Raw genomic sequence first — 17051 nt, 5'->3', positions numbered from 1 at the left:
TTAACATTGTTTCCTATGGGAAATCGAATCGGATCGCATCGCATCGCATCGTCCAATATCGTGTATGTGTACGATGCGATGCGATCCAATTTCTCTACGGAGAATAGCATGGTGCGCAATTAACTTAGCGGGCGCCCAGATAGGAAACAAGTACCCAAAATTCTCTGTTGGGCTGGTTTGCACCAGTAGGCATGACCAGTGCTAGCGGAGTAACATTCCAAATCCTATTTCTGTCTGAACATAATAAGGGCAATAACATTGTAAAATGTACAAATACTGCATGTGTACTATTCCTAAACTTGAACAGAAAATTTCATATTGGAATAATGTATTTTCTGTCAGTTTAAAAATGAGGTTCCTATGGCACGTTTTCAAGTTCATGTGGAGTTGGCCAAAAGCGCATTTTTTTATTTATTTCCTTACTGCTTGTATGTAGTACAGTGGAGTAAGGGGGCAAAGGGCTGACATTGCCTCAGTGCTGTACAGTTTGGTTAGAGCACATTACATAGTCCAGAGGTCATCTTAGGTCTGTATAGGCATGTTCATGAAAACCCTTAACACCGACTTGTTCCTTACAGAGCCTTGATACTTCTATTTAGGTATCACCACTGTAATAAACTGAAGAGTTATGATTCTAACGCTACTAATATTGTAATTTACAGTATTTGTGTAACTTAACAGAAATATAAATTTTACATAAGGGACCTTATTCTGGTACACTCGCTCCCCTGCATATTCGTGCAGGGGAGCGATGGTGAGCGACTGCGCATATACTGTTATGCGCATGTGCAGCTGAATGGTGCAAGCGGGCATGACAAACTGTTCGCCGTCACATTCACACCTGGCAGTGAGGGTGGGGCGTGTGGCAGGGACGAAGGAATGTGCCAATGAGAATGCCCAGCGTTTCATGGGGGTGTTCCCATGAAAATGCTGGGCGTTCCCATGCTAATGCATCCGTGACGCAGGTACGTGGGGAGGGCAGCAGATGTTAGCTGCAGATCTGCTTTCTATACAGGGCGCCCGCAGACCTAAGACACCACAGAGGTGTCTTAGGTCTATGAGCTCTTGTAAAATTATTAGATGGTTTTCGGACAACGAATGATTATGTCCCTGCACGCAAATGGAGATATATATATATATATATATATATATATATATATATATATATATATATATATATATATATATATATATATATATATATATATATATATATATATATATATAGAAACAATTGTGGTTTGGCACTCTGGACGATTGTAGATATGACCAAGGTGCCCTCCGTAGGTATGTAGATATTTGTAGTCTCCCAAGCGAATCCAGTTCCTGGATTGAGCTTGTGAATAAGAGGCGGCACTCAATGGGTTGGTTTTAGGAGTGTATTATAAATAGCATAAGTGCTCCAATTGTGCTGGTTACATAGACAGACGACGTTTCAAGACCTGTGCGGTCTTTTCATCAGGTCAAGTAATAAATACATGGCATGTGAGCCGTGCAAAAGATTACAACAAAACAGTTTCTTACCTCTCTAGTGAGACATTAAATAGATTACTTCAGCGTGCAGGAGCGATGCCGCGTCTCTGGGACTTCCGGGAGGCCGGTCTCCCAGGGCCGCCCCGTGGGAGTTACCTCTATGACGTCACTGAGTACAGGGCATCACGCTGCTGTATATGACAAACGTAAAAATTAGTGATATAAACGTGACACTGCAATATAATATTTCAAATTGTGCAACAATAGTGATTGACTTATATACATTGTGATATATCACAAGCGCTGTAAAGAACGTGAAAAGTTTAGAAAATTTTAAACACTAACGAACGGGTATTGGTATATCTCTAATATATCACTTTATAAATATCTATTACTTATATGAAAACATATATCCATTATTACTATTCAAGCATGGAGGAGATATCCCTCTAGAGGGGACTTAGCCAACGTCCTATCATAATGTCAATATTCGTATTAATTCTGTGTTGTATCAGGATCAACCGTTCTCACATGCGGTCCTGATGTTGTTACTAGCTCAATTTTGGTTTTATCATCAACTTCTTATATCTGTATAAGACTTGGCTCCGATCCTCTATAACTGTATCCTGGTTGTGCATAACCTTGGCAATCTTCTTATCCCAGGATTGTCTCGCTTTAAAGGAAAATGTTCCACGTGAATTTTTCATTCATTCCGTGCGGTGTTAAGGAATTTAATGTATGAATCCATTTTGACTCACATTGGGACAATCTTTTTTGGCGGTCACCCCCTCTCGGATTTGGCGGTATATGATCAATGATCTTACAGCGTAAGCTCGCTAGCGAGTGTCCCATGGCTTTAAAATGTTTTGCAACAGGTTGTTCTATTGCTTTTGAATCCTTACCCTCCAAGGACGCTCTAATCGATGAACGATGCTGTGCCATCCTGGTCCTAAGATCTCTTGTTGTTTGCCCCACATATATTAAACCGCATGGACATATTATAATATATATAATATAGGTCAAAGTACATGTCAAGGTTTGATGTATTTTGTGCTTTTTTCCGGTATGTGGGTTTTTTACATAGGTACCAGGTTCCATGTAGCTACAGGTCGTACATGATGGGCATCTTACACTTCCGCGATTTCTTGTAGGCAAGAATGTCTCTTTGGACAAAGGTGACAAATTCGTTTTTACCAAGATGTCCCTGATGTTTCTACCGCGACGGTATGAGGGCATGAGCTCCTTATCTTTCAGGCATGGTAGGTCTTTGTCACTGGTGACAATGGGCCACAATTTCTTCGTTGTCTGAGGGAGTGCCTGGCACGTTGGTGTGTATTTGGTGACAAAAGGAATTTTATGTATTTGCTTATCAGGAACTTTTTTCAATAGGTGTTCACGTGGTATCTCCATCACTTGTGCTTTTTGTTTTAGCAGTTCTCTATATGGATATCCACGAACTGTGAATTTGTGGATCATTTCATCCAGTGTCTTAGATAATGTGATTTTATTACTGGAGATCCTTGCTGCGCGTAGCATTTGTGAACGTGGGAGGCCACGGGTCAACGCAGGTGCATGACAGCTAGGAACGATCTGATACTATTCTGGATCGACACTGAAGAATCTCTGGTAGCAGTGATTGACTCAATAAATGCTAAAAATATGCCAATTAAATTTACGCATGAATTGAGTAGAAAATCCATCAACTACTTGGATGTGACTATCCAAATTGAACACAATCAGCTCCAGACATCGGTATATAATAAACCAACCGATAGGAATACATTCCTCCTAAAATCTAGCTGTCATGCACCTGCGTTGACCCGTGGCCTCCCACGTTCACAAATGCTACGCGCAGCAAGGATCTCCAGTAATAAAATCACATTATCTAAGACACTGGATGAAATGATCCACAAATTCACAGTTCGTGGATATCCATATAGAGAACTGCTAAAACAAAAAGCACAAGTGATGGAGATACCACGTGAACACCTATTGAAAAAAGTTCCTGATAAGCAAATACATAATAAAATTCCTTTTGTCACCAAATACACACCAACGTGCCAGGCACTCCCTCAGACAACGAAGAAATTGTGGCCCATTGTCACCAGTGACAAAGACCTACCATGCCTGAAAGATAAGGAGCTCATGCCCTCATACCGTCGCGGTAGAAACATCAGGGACATCTTGGTAAAAACGAATTTGTCACCTTTGTCCAAAGAGACATTCTTGCCTACAAGAAATCGCGGAAGTGTAAGATGCCCATCATGTACGACCTGTAGCTACATGGAACCTGGTACCTATGTAAAAAACCCACATACCGGAAAAAAGCACAAAATACATCAAACCTTGACATGTACTTTGACCTATATTATATATATTATAATATGTCCATGCGGTTTAATATATGTGGGGCAAACAACAAGAGATCTTAGGACCAGGATGGCACAGCATCGTTCATCGATTAGAGCGTCCTTGGAGGGTAAGGATTCAAAAGCAATAGAACAACCTGTTGCAAAACATTTTAAAGCCATGGGACACTCGCTAGCGAGCTTACGCTGTAAGATCATTGATCATATACCGCCAAATCCGAGAGGGGGTGACCGCCAAAAAAGATTGTCCCAATGTGAGTCAAAATGGATTCATACATTAAATTCCTTAACACCGCACGGAATGAATGAAAAATTCACGTGGAACATTTTCCTTTAAAGCGAGACAATCCTGGGATAAGAAGATTGCCAAGGTTATGCACAACCAGGATACAGTTATAGAGGATCGGAGCCAAGTCTTATACAGATATAAGAAGTTGATGATAAAACCAAAATTGAGCTAGTAACAACATCAGGACCGCATGTGAGAACGGTTGATCCTGATACAACACAGAATTAATACGAATATTGACATTATGATAGGACGTTGGCTAAGTCCCCTCTAGAGGGATATCTCCTCCATGCTTGAATAGTAATAATGGATATATGTTTTCATATAAGTAATAGATATTTATAAAGTGATATATTAGAGATATACCAATACCCGTTCGTTAGTGTTTTAAATTTTCTAAACTTTTCACGTTCTTTACAGCGCTTGTGATATATCACAATGTATATAAGTCAATCACTATTGTTGCACAATTTGAAATATTATATTGCAGTGTCACGTTTATATCACTAATTTTTACGTTTGTCATATACAGCAGCGTGATGCCCTGTACTCAGTGACGTCATAGAGGTAACTCCCACGGGGCGGCCCTGGGAGACCGGCCTCCCGGAAGTCCCAGAGACGCGGCATCGCTCCTGCACGCTGAAGTAATCTATTTAATGTCTCACTAGAGAGGTAAGAAACTGTTTTGTTGTAATCTTTTGCACGGCTCACATGCCATGTATTTATTACTTGACCTGATGAAAAGACCGCACAGGTCTTGAAACGTCGTCTGTCTATGTAACCAGCACAATTGGAGCACTTATGCTATTTATAATACACTCCTAAAACCAACCCATTGAGTGCCGCCTCTTATTCACAAGCTCAATCCAGGAACTGGATTCGCTTGGGAGACTACAAATATATATATATAGAGAGAGAGATATAGATAGATAGATAGATAGATATAGAGAGAGATATAGATATATATATATGCAAAACATCCATTCGCATGCTTTTGTGGATGTTCGGCATGCGAGGGGCGGTAGTGCAGCTGCGAATTTTGCAGCTTTGCATGGCATCTGAAATAACCTCCTCTGTGTGCAGTGGCAGGCTTGTATAAATGAAAATGTAATATTTTATATGGACATAACTTGCGCCTACATTTTCTTTATATTACTTGTATCCAACTCCACTTCTGTGTATTGAGTAACTTTGTAGTTAAATATCTTGCCTGTTATCTATAGTTTGCTTGTGTTTGTGTCTATCTGACATGCATCACTGTGATGATGGCAAGCCCTGTGCTGTTGGATTTGATTACGTCAGTTTAGCATTGATTTGAAGTTAAGAGGTAGGAGTCTTGTAATTCCCATTGATATGCTGCTTATAAATGGTAGTACAGATTCCATGCTCACACTAAAGACGTGAGATCCTTTGATCCACAGTATGTAGTCTGTGCTCTCTGATGATTTCTAGATCACTGACAATGCCTTGTGTACTCCTTTTTATTGATTTGTATCTGTCATCAGGTATTCCGTCTCTGCTAAGATGTGTCTGCCTGCAGTCAGTATTAGTTTATTGATAGTTTGGTATCTTTTTCAAGTTTCCCTTTGCAGTCTTCACCTTTCCTTGAGTGAATTTCTGACACAAAAAAAGCATCTATGCCGATTTATCTATATTACTCAGCTTGTGAAGTGAGACAAATAGTGTGCCTCCGGGAACGTGTGTACGCATGTACATATGTATTTGTAGTGTGTGTGTGTGTGTGTGTGTGTGTGTGTGTGTGTGTGTATTGGCCTGTCATCAAACTGATAGGCAATCCGCTCTAACTAGCAAATGCAGGAGAGTAATGGCGTCGTTTAAAGAAAAACGCCCTGGGACTATAGATAACAGCTTCAACAGACAAGATTTATTAGCAAAAATGTATATATACAGTATTAAAAATAAGAATAATATGCGCAGCCATTTAGTCCTTAAATAGGTGCCATATTACTGCATACTTACATTTTGAAGAAAGTGGTCTTAGCTGATACAGTAAGTCATGGACACAAGTCCGTATCCCCCTCTTAAGGGTGGGCTTCGAACAACCGATGACAGACTTGTAATACAGCTTGAAGAGACTAGGAGGGTTATTGTATAAAACAGGGGGGTAGGACTTTAGGAACCAGGGATGTACTCTTTGTACACTTAACGGGGATCCACCAGCATCTCCCCCTGTGCAAAATATTCCCCTCTCAGTGCAATACGTCCCTTACACATTATGCCAGACAGAATGAGCCAAAATTCACATTACAGTATGCCACACAAAATGAGGCAAAATTCACATTCTGCCACATGGAATGCTCTGAAATTCACATTCTGCCACATGGAATGCTCTGAAATTCACATTCTGCCACATGGAATGCTCTAAAGTTCACATTCTGCCACACGGAATGCTCTGAAATTCACATTCTGCCACACGGAATGCTCTGAAATCCACATTCTGCCACACGGAATGCTCTGAAATTCACATTCTGCCACACAGAATGCTCTAAAATACACATTCTGCCACACGGACTGCGCCAAAATACGCATTCTGCCACACGGAATGTGGCAAAATACGCATTCTGCCATACGGAATTCGCCAAATACACATTCTGCCAAATGGAATGAGCCAAAATTCACATTTTGATGCACAAAATGAGCCAAAATTCACATCCTGCCTCACGGAATGTGCCCAAATTCACATTATGCCACACCAAATTATGCAAAATTCTGTTATGCATTTTTAGGGGGTGGGAGGGTCTCTTCACAGGTGCAATGTTGTCCCAGCTGCTGCCTATGATTGAGTTTTGTGCCCCATTCAAAATGTGTATACTTTTTAAGGGGGGTACACAACTTCAATCACACCTGAGACAACATTACACTTGTGAAGAGACCCGCCACCCCCTCCAACTGCATAACACCACTCTTGCTGGTCTTGCATAACCCCACTTCAAAGTTATTGAGTTTGTCAGGCTTCTTTGTGGATGGTAGGGCATGAAGTTCCGCCTGCCAGCATGCCGGCTCAAAAAAAAACAACGAAAAACCCAATGCATGTGTGAACCTTAGACATGTTGACTTTAAGGCATGTCGACCTTCAGTGTTAGACCCAATGTATGTCAACCTTAGTTGTGTCGACCTAACGACAGCTTCAAAACAAAAAAATATGGGCTATGGAATCCTCTGAATATCCAGTTATTGATCTTCATTGACATTTGCTAAATTGTTTGTGTACAAAATGATCTTAATGTAACGGCTAACGCTATAGGTCTATACTGTATCCCATTATGTAAAGCAGCAATGTACCAGAAATGTAATTCCATCTCCGGTTTCATCATATAGAAAATCTAATGAATGCTCAATAATTAGTTTTCTGTAACTTTCTTCATTACATTGGAGTTCTCCTAAGAATGCACTTAATCTATGTGTATTCTCAATATATGAAATAAAAGCTAACTCTAATAAGTGTCATAATATAAAAGAACCAGCGCTGATGAAGAAGATGCAAAGTGAATTCTTCCTCCTTCTGCTTCATCAATGTCCAGGCTGTAAGAAGCCCCCACACCCAGTGCTATAATAAGCATTTGTTACGAGGGTGAATATCTTGAAGCTGACTATTGATTGAGTGATATCTTGTTTATTAAAAAAACAAACATGTGAGCAACAGTAGCAAATCTGTGTCAGCCAACACCTTTATTTATATGAAGCCACAAGCATTCCATAGAGCCGTACAGAGGGATGCGACATACACCAGATTATTAGAAACACAAGTACTTTGTTACGGTATTTCATTTCCTGAAAATAGGATTTAACACTAATAAAAGTAATAAAAATTAAAATATATGAACGATCTGTATGTCTTGTGATTTAAAGATCTCCATGTAACTCCAAGATAGTCAGCAGTTACTAGATCAGGGGTGGGGAACCTTTTGAGGTCCACGGGCCGTTTACATTGAGGCATAATGCCTCGGGAGCCATTTAAAAAAAAAACATACAAACCGTCCCGCGCTCCGGCGGCTGCCGCAGTTTACAAGTCGCCGGTCTGTGTGGTCCGGCGGCTGTGCAGGGAGTCTCATACAGGGGAAATCTCGCGAGTGGTCGGTAGCTCTCGCGAGATTATCCTTGTATGAGACTCGCTGTACTGCCGTTGGGCGGGCCACAAAAACCGGCTCCGGGGGCCGGAGGTTCCCCACCGCTGTACTAGATTAATAAATTTATAATAAAAAAATACAGCCAGTTAGGCCTTTAAACCTGAAAGACATGTGTGATTGAGGAGTACAGTAGATGTTGAATATGGCCGCATGCCGATCATACCAAATAAGTTATGCTCTTGTGGACAGCTGATGAGCATGAACCATGGTGATCCCACAAATAGATGAATTGGAACACAAATCCATTTATGTTTCTTTTATCATCAATTATGATCGTGTAGGATGTAATGACATTTTGTTACCATTAGTCGTCTGAGTAACCTTCAGATCTGCAGCCAAGGTCAGTAAATCTCCTTAGCAGACACCGACACGGTCTCCGGCACACTTACAAAGCCAAGGTGACATGCCTCCAATTTGAGTAATAGACCTGATTGCTGCCTTTGCCACCCCAAGCACCCCTAGCTAGTCTTTTCTATAGGAGTGAGCAACCAATATTTTTTACACCATGAATCTTAACCTGTGAAATATATACTAGAGCTAAGCAATGGGACACTATTTTCTTCTTCCTGCTTTGATGGTGAGCTCACCATGTGTCAGATTCAATGTTGGATGTGTTTTATTTCCAAGCACAAACCTTAAACAGGAGTGAAAAACATTAAAAACACAGTACAAAACTCATAAACCCTGATCACACATTGCGGTGCGCTCGTGATGCTGTGTACAGAGCAATGCAAAACTCCACAATCTAGGAACAGTCAGTGCAAGCTCTGGCTTTCCCTGCGGTAGAGTGCTGCAGGACATACACAAGGAGTTATCTGGGCTCATTTTCTAAGGGATCTAGTCAGACTGCTTGGAAAAGGGGCAAAAATCGCCCAGTGTGTATGCCCCTATACACATGACAATAGGTGCAAGAAAAATGTAGGTAATAAGTACTCAAGTTGTATGGAGCCTGTTACAAGTAAGGTGAAGTAATCGCGAACCTTTAAAAAGTAATGTTTAAAGTCCTCACTAATAAATATATCAGCATATTGCCTCTGTCCAATTGTGCTTTATTATTTAAAAACTAGTGTTCTTTACACTGTAATGCTGCTGTTCTATAGCAGTCACAGCAGTTATACTATATTTGTATCGCTTGAAGTGTCTTATTGACGTTTGGTGAATCAGACGCAGCCAAAGACGGTCTTTATCGACTCAAGATTTACACCAGGGGTCAAGTATTCACAACTTGTCAGTCTTTTTCAGATGCATTTGTCCGTTAGGTGGCCATTCTTTTTGTATCAACACAGCCTCGCTGTACTTTTGCCACATCTACACACCTACTCCAGTTAGTATGCCTGCTGCTTCCGTCACGTGTTGATGTGTGTGCATACTTTAAAGAATAAAATAGGCACAAAATGCATGAAAAAAAAACACACCACTATATAACTAAGAAAAGACTCGCCACTACAATCAATTTTGAAATAAGCTGTGAGGCTGATCTTGATAGCTAGACGTTCAATGTCTGCTGATCCGCTCTGTCAGTCCCTCCATTGGTTGCCTGTATTTTTCTGTATTCAATATAAAATACTTCTACTCACATTCAAGGCCATTACTCTGACTACACCGACTTATCTCTTCGCTTATCTCAAAATATATCCCCACAAGACCATTCCGCTCTGCACAAGTTCTGTGTGTGTCATCCATGCTCATCACTAGAACCCATTCACAAATGCAGGACTTTCTCCGGAAAGCACTCACCTTATGGAATGCCCTTCCACGCACAATACGACTCTCCTCTAGCCAGTGGCATAACTATATTCTATGCCCCCCCCCCCCCCCCGCCGATACTTTGGCAGTGACCCCCGGCCGGTGTTCCCTGAAAACTTGCCTCTTCATGCAAGCTTATCCTATTCCAGAACCCCCACATAACCTCCATTAGCATTCATATCTAATTGCATCCCATCAGGACTGTCTTGCAATCTGGTGGGACTGCCATGCTATGGAATTCTATCCTTATGTACCCCTCCTATTATCCCTATAGATTGTAAATTTACGAGCAGGGCCCTCTTACCTCTGTCGGTTTGTTTACTACCCAGCTTGTTCATCACTGTTTCCTATTGTAAAGTGCAACTAAATTTACTGCGCTATATAAGTAACTGTAAATAAATAAAGAACTATAATTTTCCTCCAACTCTGCATGAAGCCCAGTATCTCAGCAAGAACCTGAGATTGCCAGTGTTCTTGTACCTGTTCATTTCTACCCTAATTTGTTTCGTCGCTGTTATATCGGTTTCTGTAGCTTATCGATAATTTAAAATTTTTGCTCTATAGTCATTTGTTTTGACATATGATCCATTGGTTTGAATATTGTAACTTGTATTTTCTAGCTCCCAATCCTTTTTTTTTATATATATATATCTGATCGTTATGATTGAATTTATTGTGGAATTGGGTTGTTAAGGTTTTTTTTTACAAGTGGTTTCTCATCTGATTTTTTATATATATATATATATATATATATATATATATATATATATATATATATATATATATATATAATATTTTTAGTAATATTTAATTTTGTGACTGGGTTCTGTTATTAGATATTTAAGGCATCAAAGGATTTGTTTCATGTCCCATAAAAGTACTTTTAAATAATTATAGTTAATTTATTTATAGTTTAAATAATAATAGTGTTCTCTAGAATACATATATATATATATATATATATATATATATATATATATATATATATATATATATATATATATATATATATATATATATACCAGTACAATGTCCGGCACTCCTCGCCTCTCGTCAATTTCTTATGCCCGGGTGCCTTCCCTGTGTGGTACACTCACCACCGATATAGTATGGGAATAATGGGCGTCACTCCAGGTCTTAGTGCAAAAAAGGTGGAAATTTATTTCTCCATGCGGTCAGACCGCATGGAGAAATAAATTTCCACCTTTTTTGCACTAAGACCTGGAGTGACGCCCATTATTCCCATACTATATATATATATATATATGTAGTATTAAAAAACCAGCAGCATCCGGATTTTTGTGAAAAAATATCAAAAACTCATTTTAATGGCATAAGTGCCCATGATGAAGGTGCATCTCTTTGCACCGAAACGGCTGTCGGTATGATTGCTTCAAGGAGTCTCAGGGTGACGTTATACATCATGCTCCCGTCCACACCGAGCTGTTAAGTATCCCCTGCTCCTGATGTTTTTATGTCTGTTTTCTGCACTTATGCCATTAAAATGAGTTTTTGATATTTTTTCACAAAAATCCGGATGCTGCTGGTTTTTTAATACTACATGTATTGCACCATTTGAAACCTGGCACTCTGGTGCTCGATCTGCTTACAGTGTGCAGCCTGGCCTCAGGACGAAAATATATATATATATATATATATATATATATATATTTCTAAACATAGATAACAGACTCTGAAATTAAGGCACATTGTTCTCTCTATTTTTTAAGACCCCAAAAATGCTCTACATTTTAAGCCCCAAAACAAACTCTTCTGCCTTTTCCTTTCCTAGTGTGGATTCCTTAACTTCTGTCATGTAAACATACTTGTTTTTTCTTTGCGTATATTTGATATGGTTGTAACTGAGAGGTGTCAGTTGGTGAGGATGATACCTAATATTCAGTTAAGATGTACCATTCACATTAATAGTATTCAGAGGTTATGGTCTCCTTCCCACAGGTACTTTCAGAAACCTCCACTAAATCTGGTGGCTACCGTCTCTTCACCTCTTACTCCAGGCAGCCCTCCGATATGAAGCAAAGCGGTTTAGGTATGTTGGACCTTGTCTTCTTTTCTAGTACATTTTTTAGAGGGAAAAATGATGCTCCTATGTCATAGTTTATTTTAAACCCATTGTAAACCATGAGAATGGTGCATTCTATGCGACAGTGGGGCAGATGTATAAAGCAGTGATCAGGGAGGAGAAGGGAGCCAGTGGAGAAATTGCCCATGGCAACTAATCAACACTGCAGTGACATAAAATTTTACGGAGCAGCTAATTTATTGCCATGGGCAACTTGTCCACTGGCTCACTTATCCTCCCTTATGCATCTGCCCCAGTTATCAAAATAGTGGGATGGGAGATGAATTTGCTGTATATTTATTATACTGTAGTTTATTATTTACATTGCAACTTATAAATTATATAAAAGTGTAATTTAGTAATTGTTACGTTTACTTATGTTGGAGCTATTACCCTTACAAAAGGTGGCATACAATTACCCTTCTAAACCCTCACATTAATTTGTACTTTGACGGCATTTTGTTGTTTTAAAACACTTTTGAGGTGACGACCAACAGGAATAACATCACATTTCTAAGATAATAATCCCTGGTATCCTGCCAACACCTATGGGATGTTTAAGAGAAAATGTGGTTGAAAAGTAATGTTTTTGCCAACTGTGAAAAAGTAGTACTGTAGGACAGTATCTATGAGTTGTGTTTATGTCATGTGAAAGGCAAAGATTCATTACATTTACCGTATACACCCTCTATTCTTCCTTTACTCACTTTTCCCCTGGTCTTGTTAAAATAAAAGCAAGATACCCACCAATTCTCTAATTTATTTCTTAGGTATATTTCCTTAACTCTATAAAACACTGATGTTATGCATGTGTTTGCCAGGAATAATGAGTAATACATTCCTAAACAAATAAAACTCAAAAACGTAAATGTATTCTTTCTATCCAACGTCACCCCGGCCCCCAAACCAACACTGCTCTGTACTAGATGTTATATAGCCCCATGAAGCACTATTACTGTACCTCTGCAGACCAGTATACAATCTGTGGCATGTAACACCTTCTATAAAACCCCTATTGTGCTTCAAATGAATGGGCAGATGTATTAAGCCTTAACAAGAGATAAGTGCAAGAGTGATAAAGAGAGATAAACGTCCAGCCAATCTCCTCCCAACTGTCATGTTACAGGCTGTGTTTGAGTCAGTCAGTAAGGAGCTGATTGGCTGGACATTTATCTTTATCACCCTTGCAGTTATCTCTTGTTAAGGCTTAATACATCTGCCCCAATGTGCAAGACCCATTTACGTCCTTATCACTACCCAGTTTTGTTTGTTACTTTGGTTCAGAATATTCAGGAGAGAGAAGTAATAATAAGGACATTGGGATGATTACATAATATGTTTAATGCACAGAACAAGGTACACGTGTTTGAGGGAATGCAAATAAATATTTGCAGTAAGATCAATGTTTGAGAAACTGTTATGAAAGAAATATGGACACATTTGTGTAAAGCATAAATAGGGTCTATCCTTCAAATAAAAACAGATGTTAAAAAGACTATGGTGTTACATACTGTACCCTTTAGTGGGAAACTGTTTCGTCTTCAGAATCCTGGTAAGTAATCTGACTCATGGTAAAAAGTTTTTATATAAAATATATATATATCCACAAGCCCAGCAGCAATCCCTGCTGGGCTTGTGGATATGGCCATGGTGGGTGCCCATACAATACACATTCTATCTCACCAATCGATGAGGCACTCGAGCAACATGAAGTACGGATACACTCCATTAGATACCATATGATTGATCATATACTGTACCTGAAAGTAAAAGAGGAGACAATAGAAGTCTAAAATTACTGCAATGTCAGATATATATATATATAGATATATAGATATATATATATATATATATATATATATATATATATATATATATATATATATATATAGCAAATATATTTTTTAAACACAGGTTTTTTAATCCTTTGAAGTTGACAGTTATGTGAATTTCTGTTAGCAAGTTTCTGAGACATCCTGTGTAAGTATGAAATGTAGTGTAATAAAAGGGGTATCAGCACCCACAGTAGTTTGCTAACATTAAGGTAAATCTCAGGTTTGTGCTTATACTCATAAAACACAAAGTTACAGTACATTTGGCTTGGAAACACTAGCTACATAATCACCTGGGGCCTGATGTGCTGTATTTCCCGTACAATAAGCATACATAGATTATCTAGGGCAGTGGTTCCCAAACCTTTTTGAATCACCGCACCCTAAAGCATCAAAATATTTTCAAGGCACCCCTAGGCCAAATGCTTCTTATCGAGAAATTCAGAAAAAAAAATTATTACATTAAGTGCATTGTGTTTATATGTCACTGTTATCTGGTGAGGGACAGGATTTGCTTCTGTTTGTCCACATATATTTTGATTGGCAGCCACCAACACTGGTTTTACCTGATACATTGGCCATAAATAAATAATATGAATTGATCCTGGTCCACCAACCCAAGGCACCCCTGCAAGTGTCCTGAGGCATCCCCAGGGTGCCTAGGCACACCGTTTGAGAACCACTGATCTAGTGGTTTGGTGAATACACATTAATGGTTTAGTAAACGGACAATGGACTGTGTAAGATGCTTTCACTTCCTTCAGTTAATTCTATCAGCATTCATCAATGGACACCCATGTTGTAGACTGTTGTAAAAAAAAAAATCCAAGATTGGAGGCTTTTGAGGATTTGAATAAAATATCAATAGTCCATATAAAATGTAAACTGAGAGAGGTGACCTAACAAAAGGATTAGCGAATGAGCATGCAATGCTATTGGCTGCTTCTGTGGTTAAACTAACAATCCTGCTATATGCTATGTGTTTGGCTCTTTATCATGTTAATTCACATTGCATAAAACCCCATGCCATACTATTGCTGCAATCTCTGGGGATTCAGTAGCTTTTATAAATGACCCGTAGAGTTCAAATCATTTACTATTTGGGGTGTATTCAATGATTTTTGCGAGCTGTGACAGCGAGCAGTGCTGCCTGCTCGCTGTTACAGCTCGAAGGGTCAGAATTCAACTGACCCCTTCTACACGCAGTTTCCACCTCGCTATGTTTTTGTAGCGAGGGGGAAACCGCATATGCGGGCGCTGAAACAGCAAGGCTTGCGGTTAAATGCAGCAGGCTCCCTGCGTTAGCCACGAGCCTCGCTGTCTGGAGGAATCCTCACCGTCCTGTGACAGCGAGGATTCCCCCAGAATGTAGAATAGGGTGAGTGGCCGGCATGGGGGTTAGATGCCAAGGATCGCTTGTTTTCAGCGATCCCCGCCGTTTAACCGCCTCGCTGGCCGCATTGAATAAGGCCCTTTGTGTTGCTAATCACTACATTGTTGCATACATTTATTCTTTTATTGTAACTTTTGTTTTTTGTGAAGTAGTTGTGTTTACTGTATGTATGTGTGATTGTGTATGTATATATGTGTGTGTGTGTATATATATATATATATATATATATATATATATATATATATATATATATATATATATATATATATATATATATATACACATAAAATATATATTGTGATTATTTATCTCGTTTTTTTCTTTTCTTTTTTTACTGTGGGGTGGTCATCACTTGTTTCTTGCCTTTGCATGTGCTTGTGGAACTAAGGTGTCTGCAGCCTCATTGTATTTTCCGCATATGTCTTTGAAACATGCATTCTATCTGATTTCGGAACTTGGTACAGCCTAAAATACTACACAATGCTTTGTGCCAGTCTCTGGAAATCCATGTTCATTTTCCATCATGCTTTGATTTTCTTTTTATCTTGACAGCGCATCTTTCTAATTCATTTTTAAAATGGTCAACTTCATCCTGTTGGGTTTTTTTTTACATAACATCTCTGCAAATCTCTGTTCCATCTGCTTTCATGTTTGGGCCGTCATTCTTCAGATGCCATCCTTCCCTTGTTACCTTATCACCTTTCCATCATTGTAAGACACTGGACTATGTTGCTTCGGGGATCTACTTTTGGATGGGGTTTAGAGAGAGACGGGTAATCTGCATGCGGGTTCTCCACGTTATGAGACTTGCTGCATTAACCCAGTTACATTTGCATGCGCTTCACTTTCCTTGATACATATGTGAGGTTTAAAAAAAAAAAAAATTCTAAAATAATATTAAAATAGTTATAAAGGATCTTCATTGCTGAAATGGAATACAGCTGTATGAAGAATTCCAGTACACAACGTATTAAACACACAGTGAGGTGACATTATGAATGTGTAAAATGTAATTCTAGGTCAATGTGATCAGTGGGGTTGGACACTTTTCTAATGGGGAAAATATATAGAAATCCTATGGGTATATAGAAATCCTATGGGATATTGAAGACTATCCCCTCTTAGGTGTCTCTCTAGTCCCATGGTAGTACTGCTATTTCATTGGTACCAATGCTATGCCTGTATAAACTAGTGTATACGTCTAAACTTTCTCCATATGTATCACTAAATCCCATTTTTTAATGGAATGATTTCCTGTTTGCTTTATCCCTCCAATTTAATTGTACTAAATAATCAAGTAACAATGGTGTTTCAATATTTACAGATGAGGACCAAAGCCCCTCAAATGGAAAGATGGCCACCATTAACCGGGGTCATAACTTTATAATGGCATGTTCTAGATCTGTGTGAATACTAATCCCCAATCACCACCTTTCCAGGATCACAGTGCACTGGTCTGTTCAGCACCACAGTGCTGGGAGGCTCCTCCAGCGCTCCAAACCTACAGGACTACGCACGCAGCCACCGCAAAAAAATCAGCGCCGCTGCCAGCCTGACTTACAAAGACGGTACGTTTCTTTTAAACCAGCTGCACTCTGTATCCAAATGCTGTGTTGTGCTTAACCGGTTAGCCTTGGAAGGGAGGGGCGTGCGGCTCTCCTGCATGTAATGAATTCTATGACACCATGATCATTAAGTATCCTGTAATAATGCTCTGA

At 39.3% G+C, this 17051-nt stretch overlaps 1 protein-coding gene across 14 annotated transcripts in view; it reads left to right on the top strand.

Annotated features, from left to right (window-relative positions):
• Window positions 1-17051, top strand: part of PPIP5K1 (diphosphoinositol pentakisphosphate kinase 1) — a 148894-nt gene that overhangs the window by 96266 nt on the left and 35577 nt on the right. For 10 of the 14 annotated variants that reach the window (XM_083184079.1, XM_083184080.1, XM_083184083.1 and 7 more), the window contains 2 exons: window positions 11985-12075; window positions 16773-16901. In XM_083184079.1, the coding sequence (XP_083040205.1) occupies window positions 11985-12075; window positions 16773-16901 (220 nt within the window). Of the gene's footprint in view, window positions 1-11984; window positions 12076-16657; window positions 16902-17051 lie in introns of those variants that run through there. The other 4 variants (XM_083184085.1, XM_083184087.1, XM_083184089.1 and 1 more) reach the window with 3 other exon arrangements.

Source organism: Crinia signifera, chromosome 4, assembly GCF_055691185.1.
Source record: "Crinia signifera chromosome 4, ASM5569118v1, whole genome shotgun sequence".
Taxonomy (NCBI): domain Eukaryota; kingdom Metazoa; phylum Chordata; class Amphibia; order Anura; family Myobatrachidae; genus Crinia; species Crinia signifera.
The sequence above is the reverse complement of the archived record's forward strand: the minus strand, read 5'-3'. Positions and strand labels throughout refer to the sequence as shown.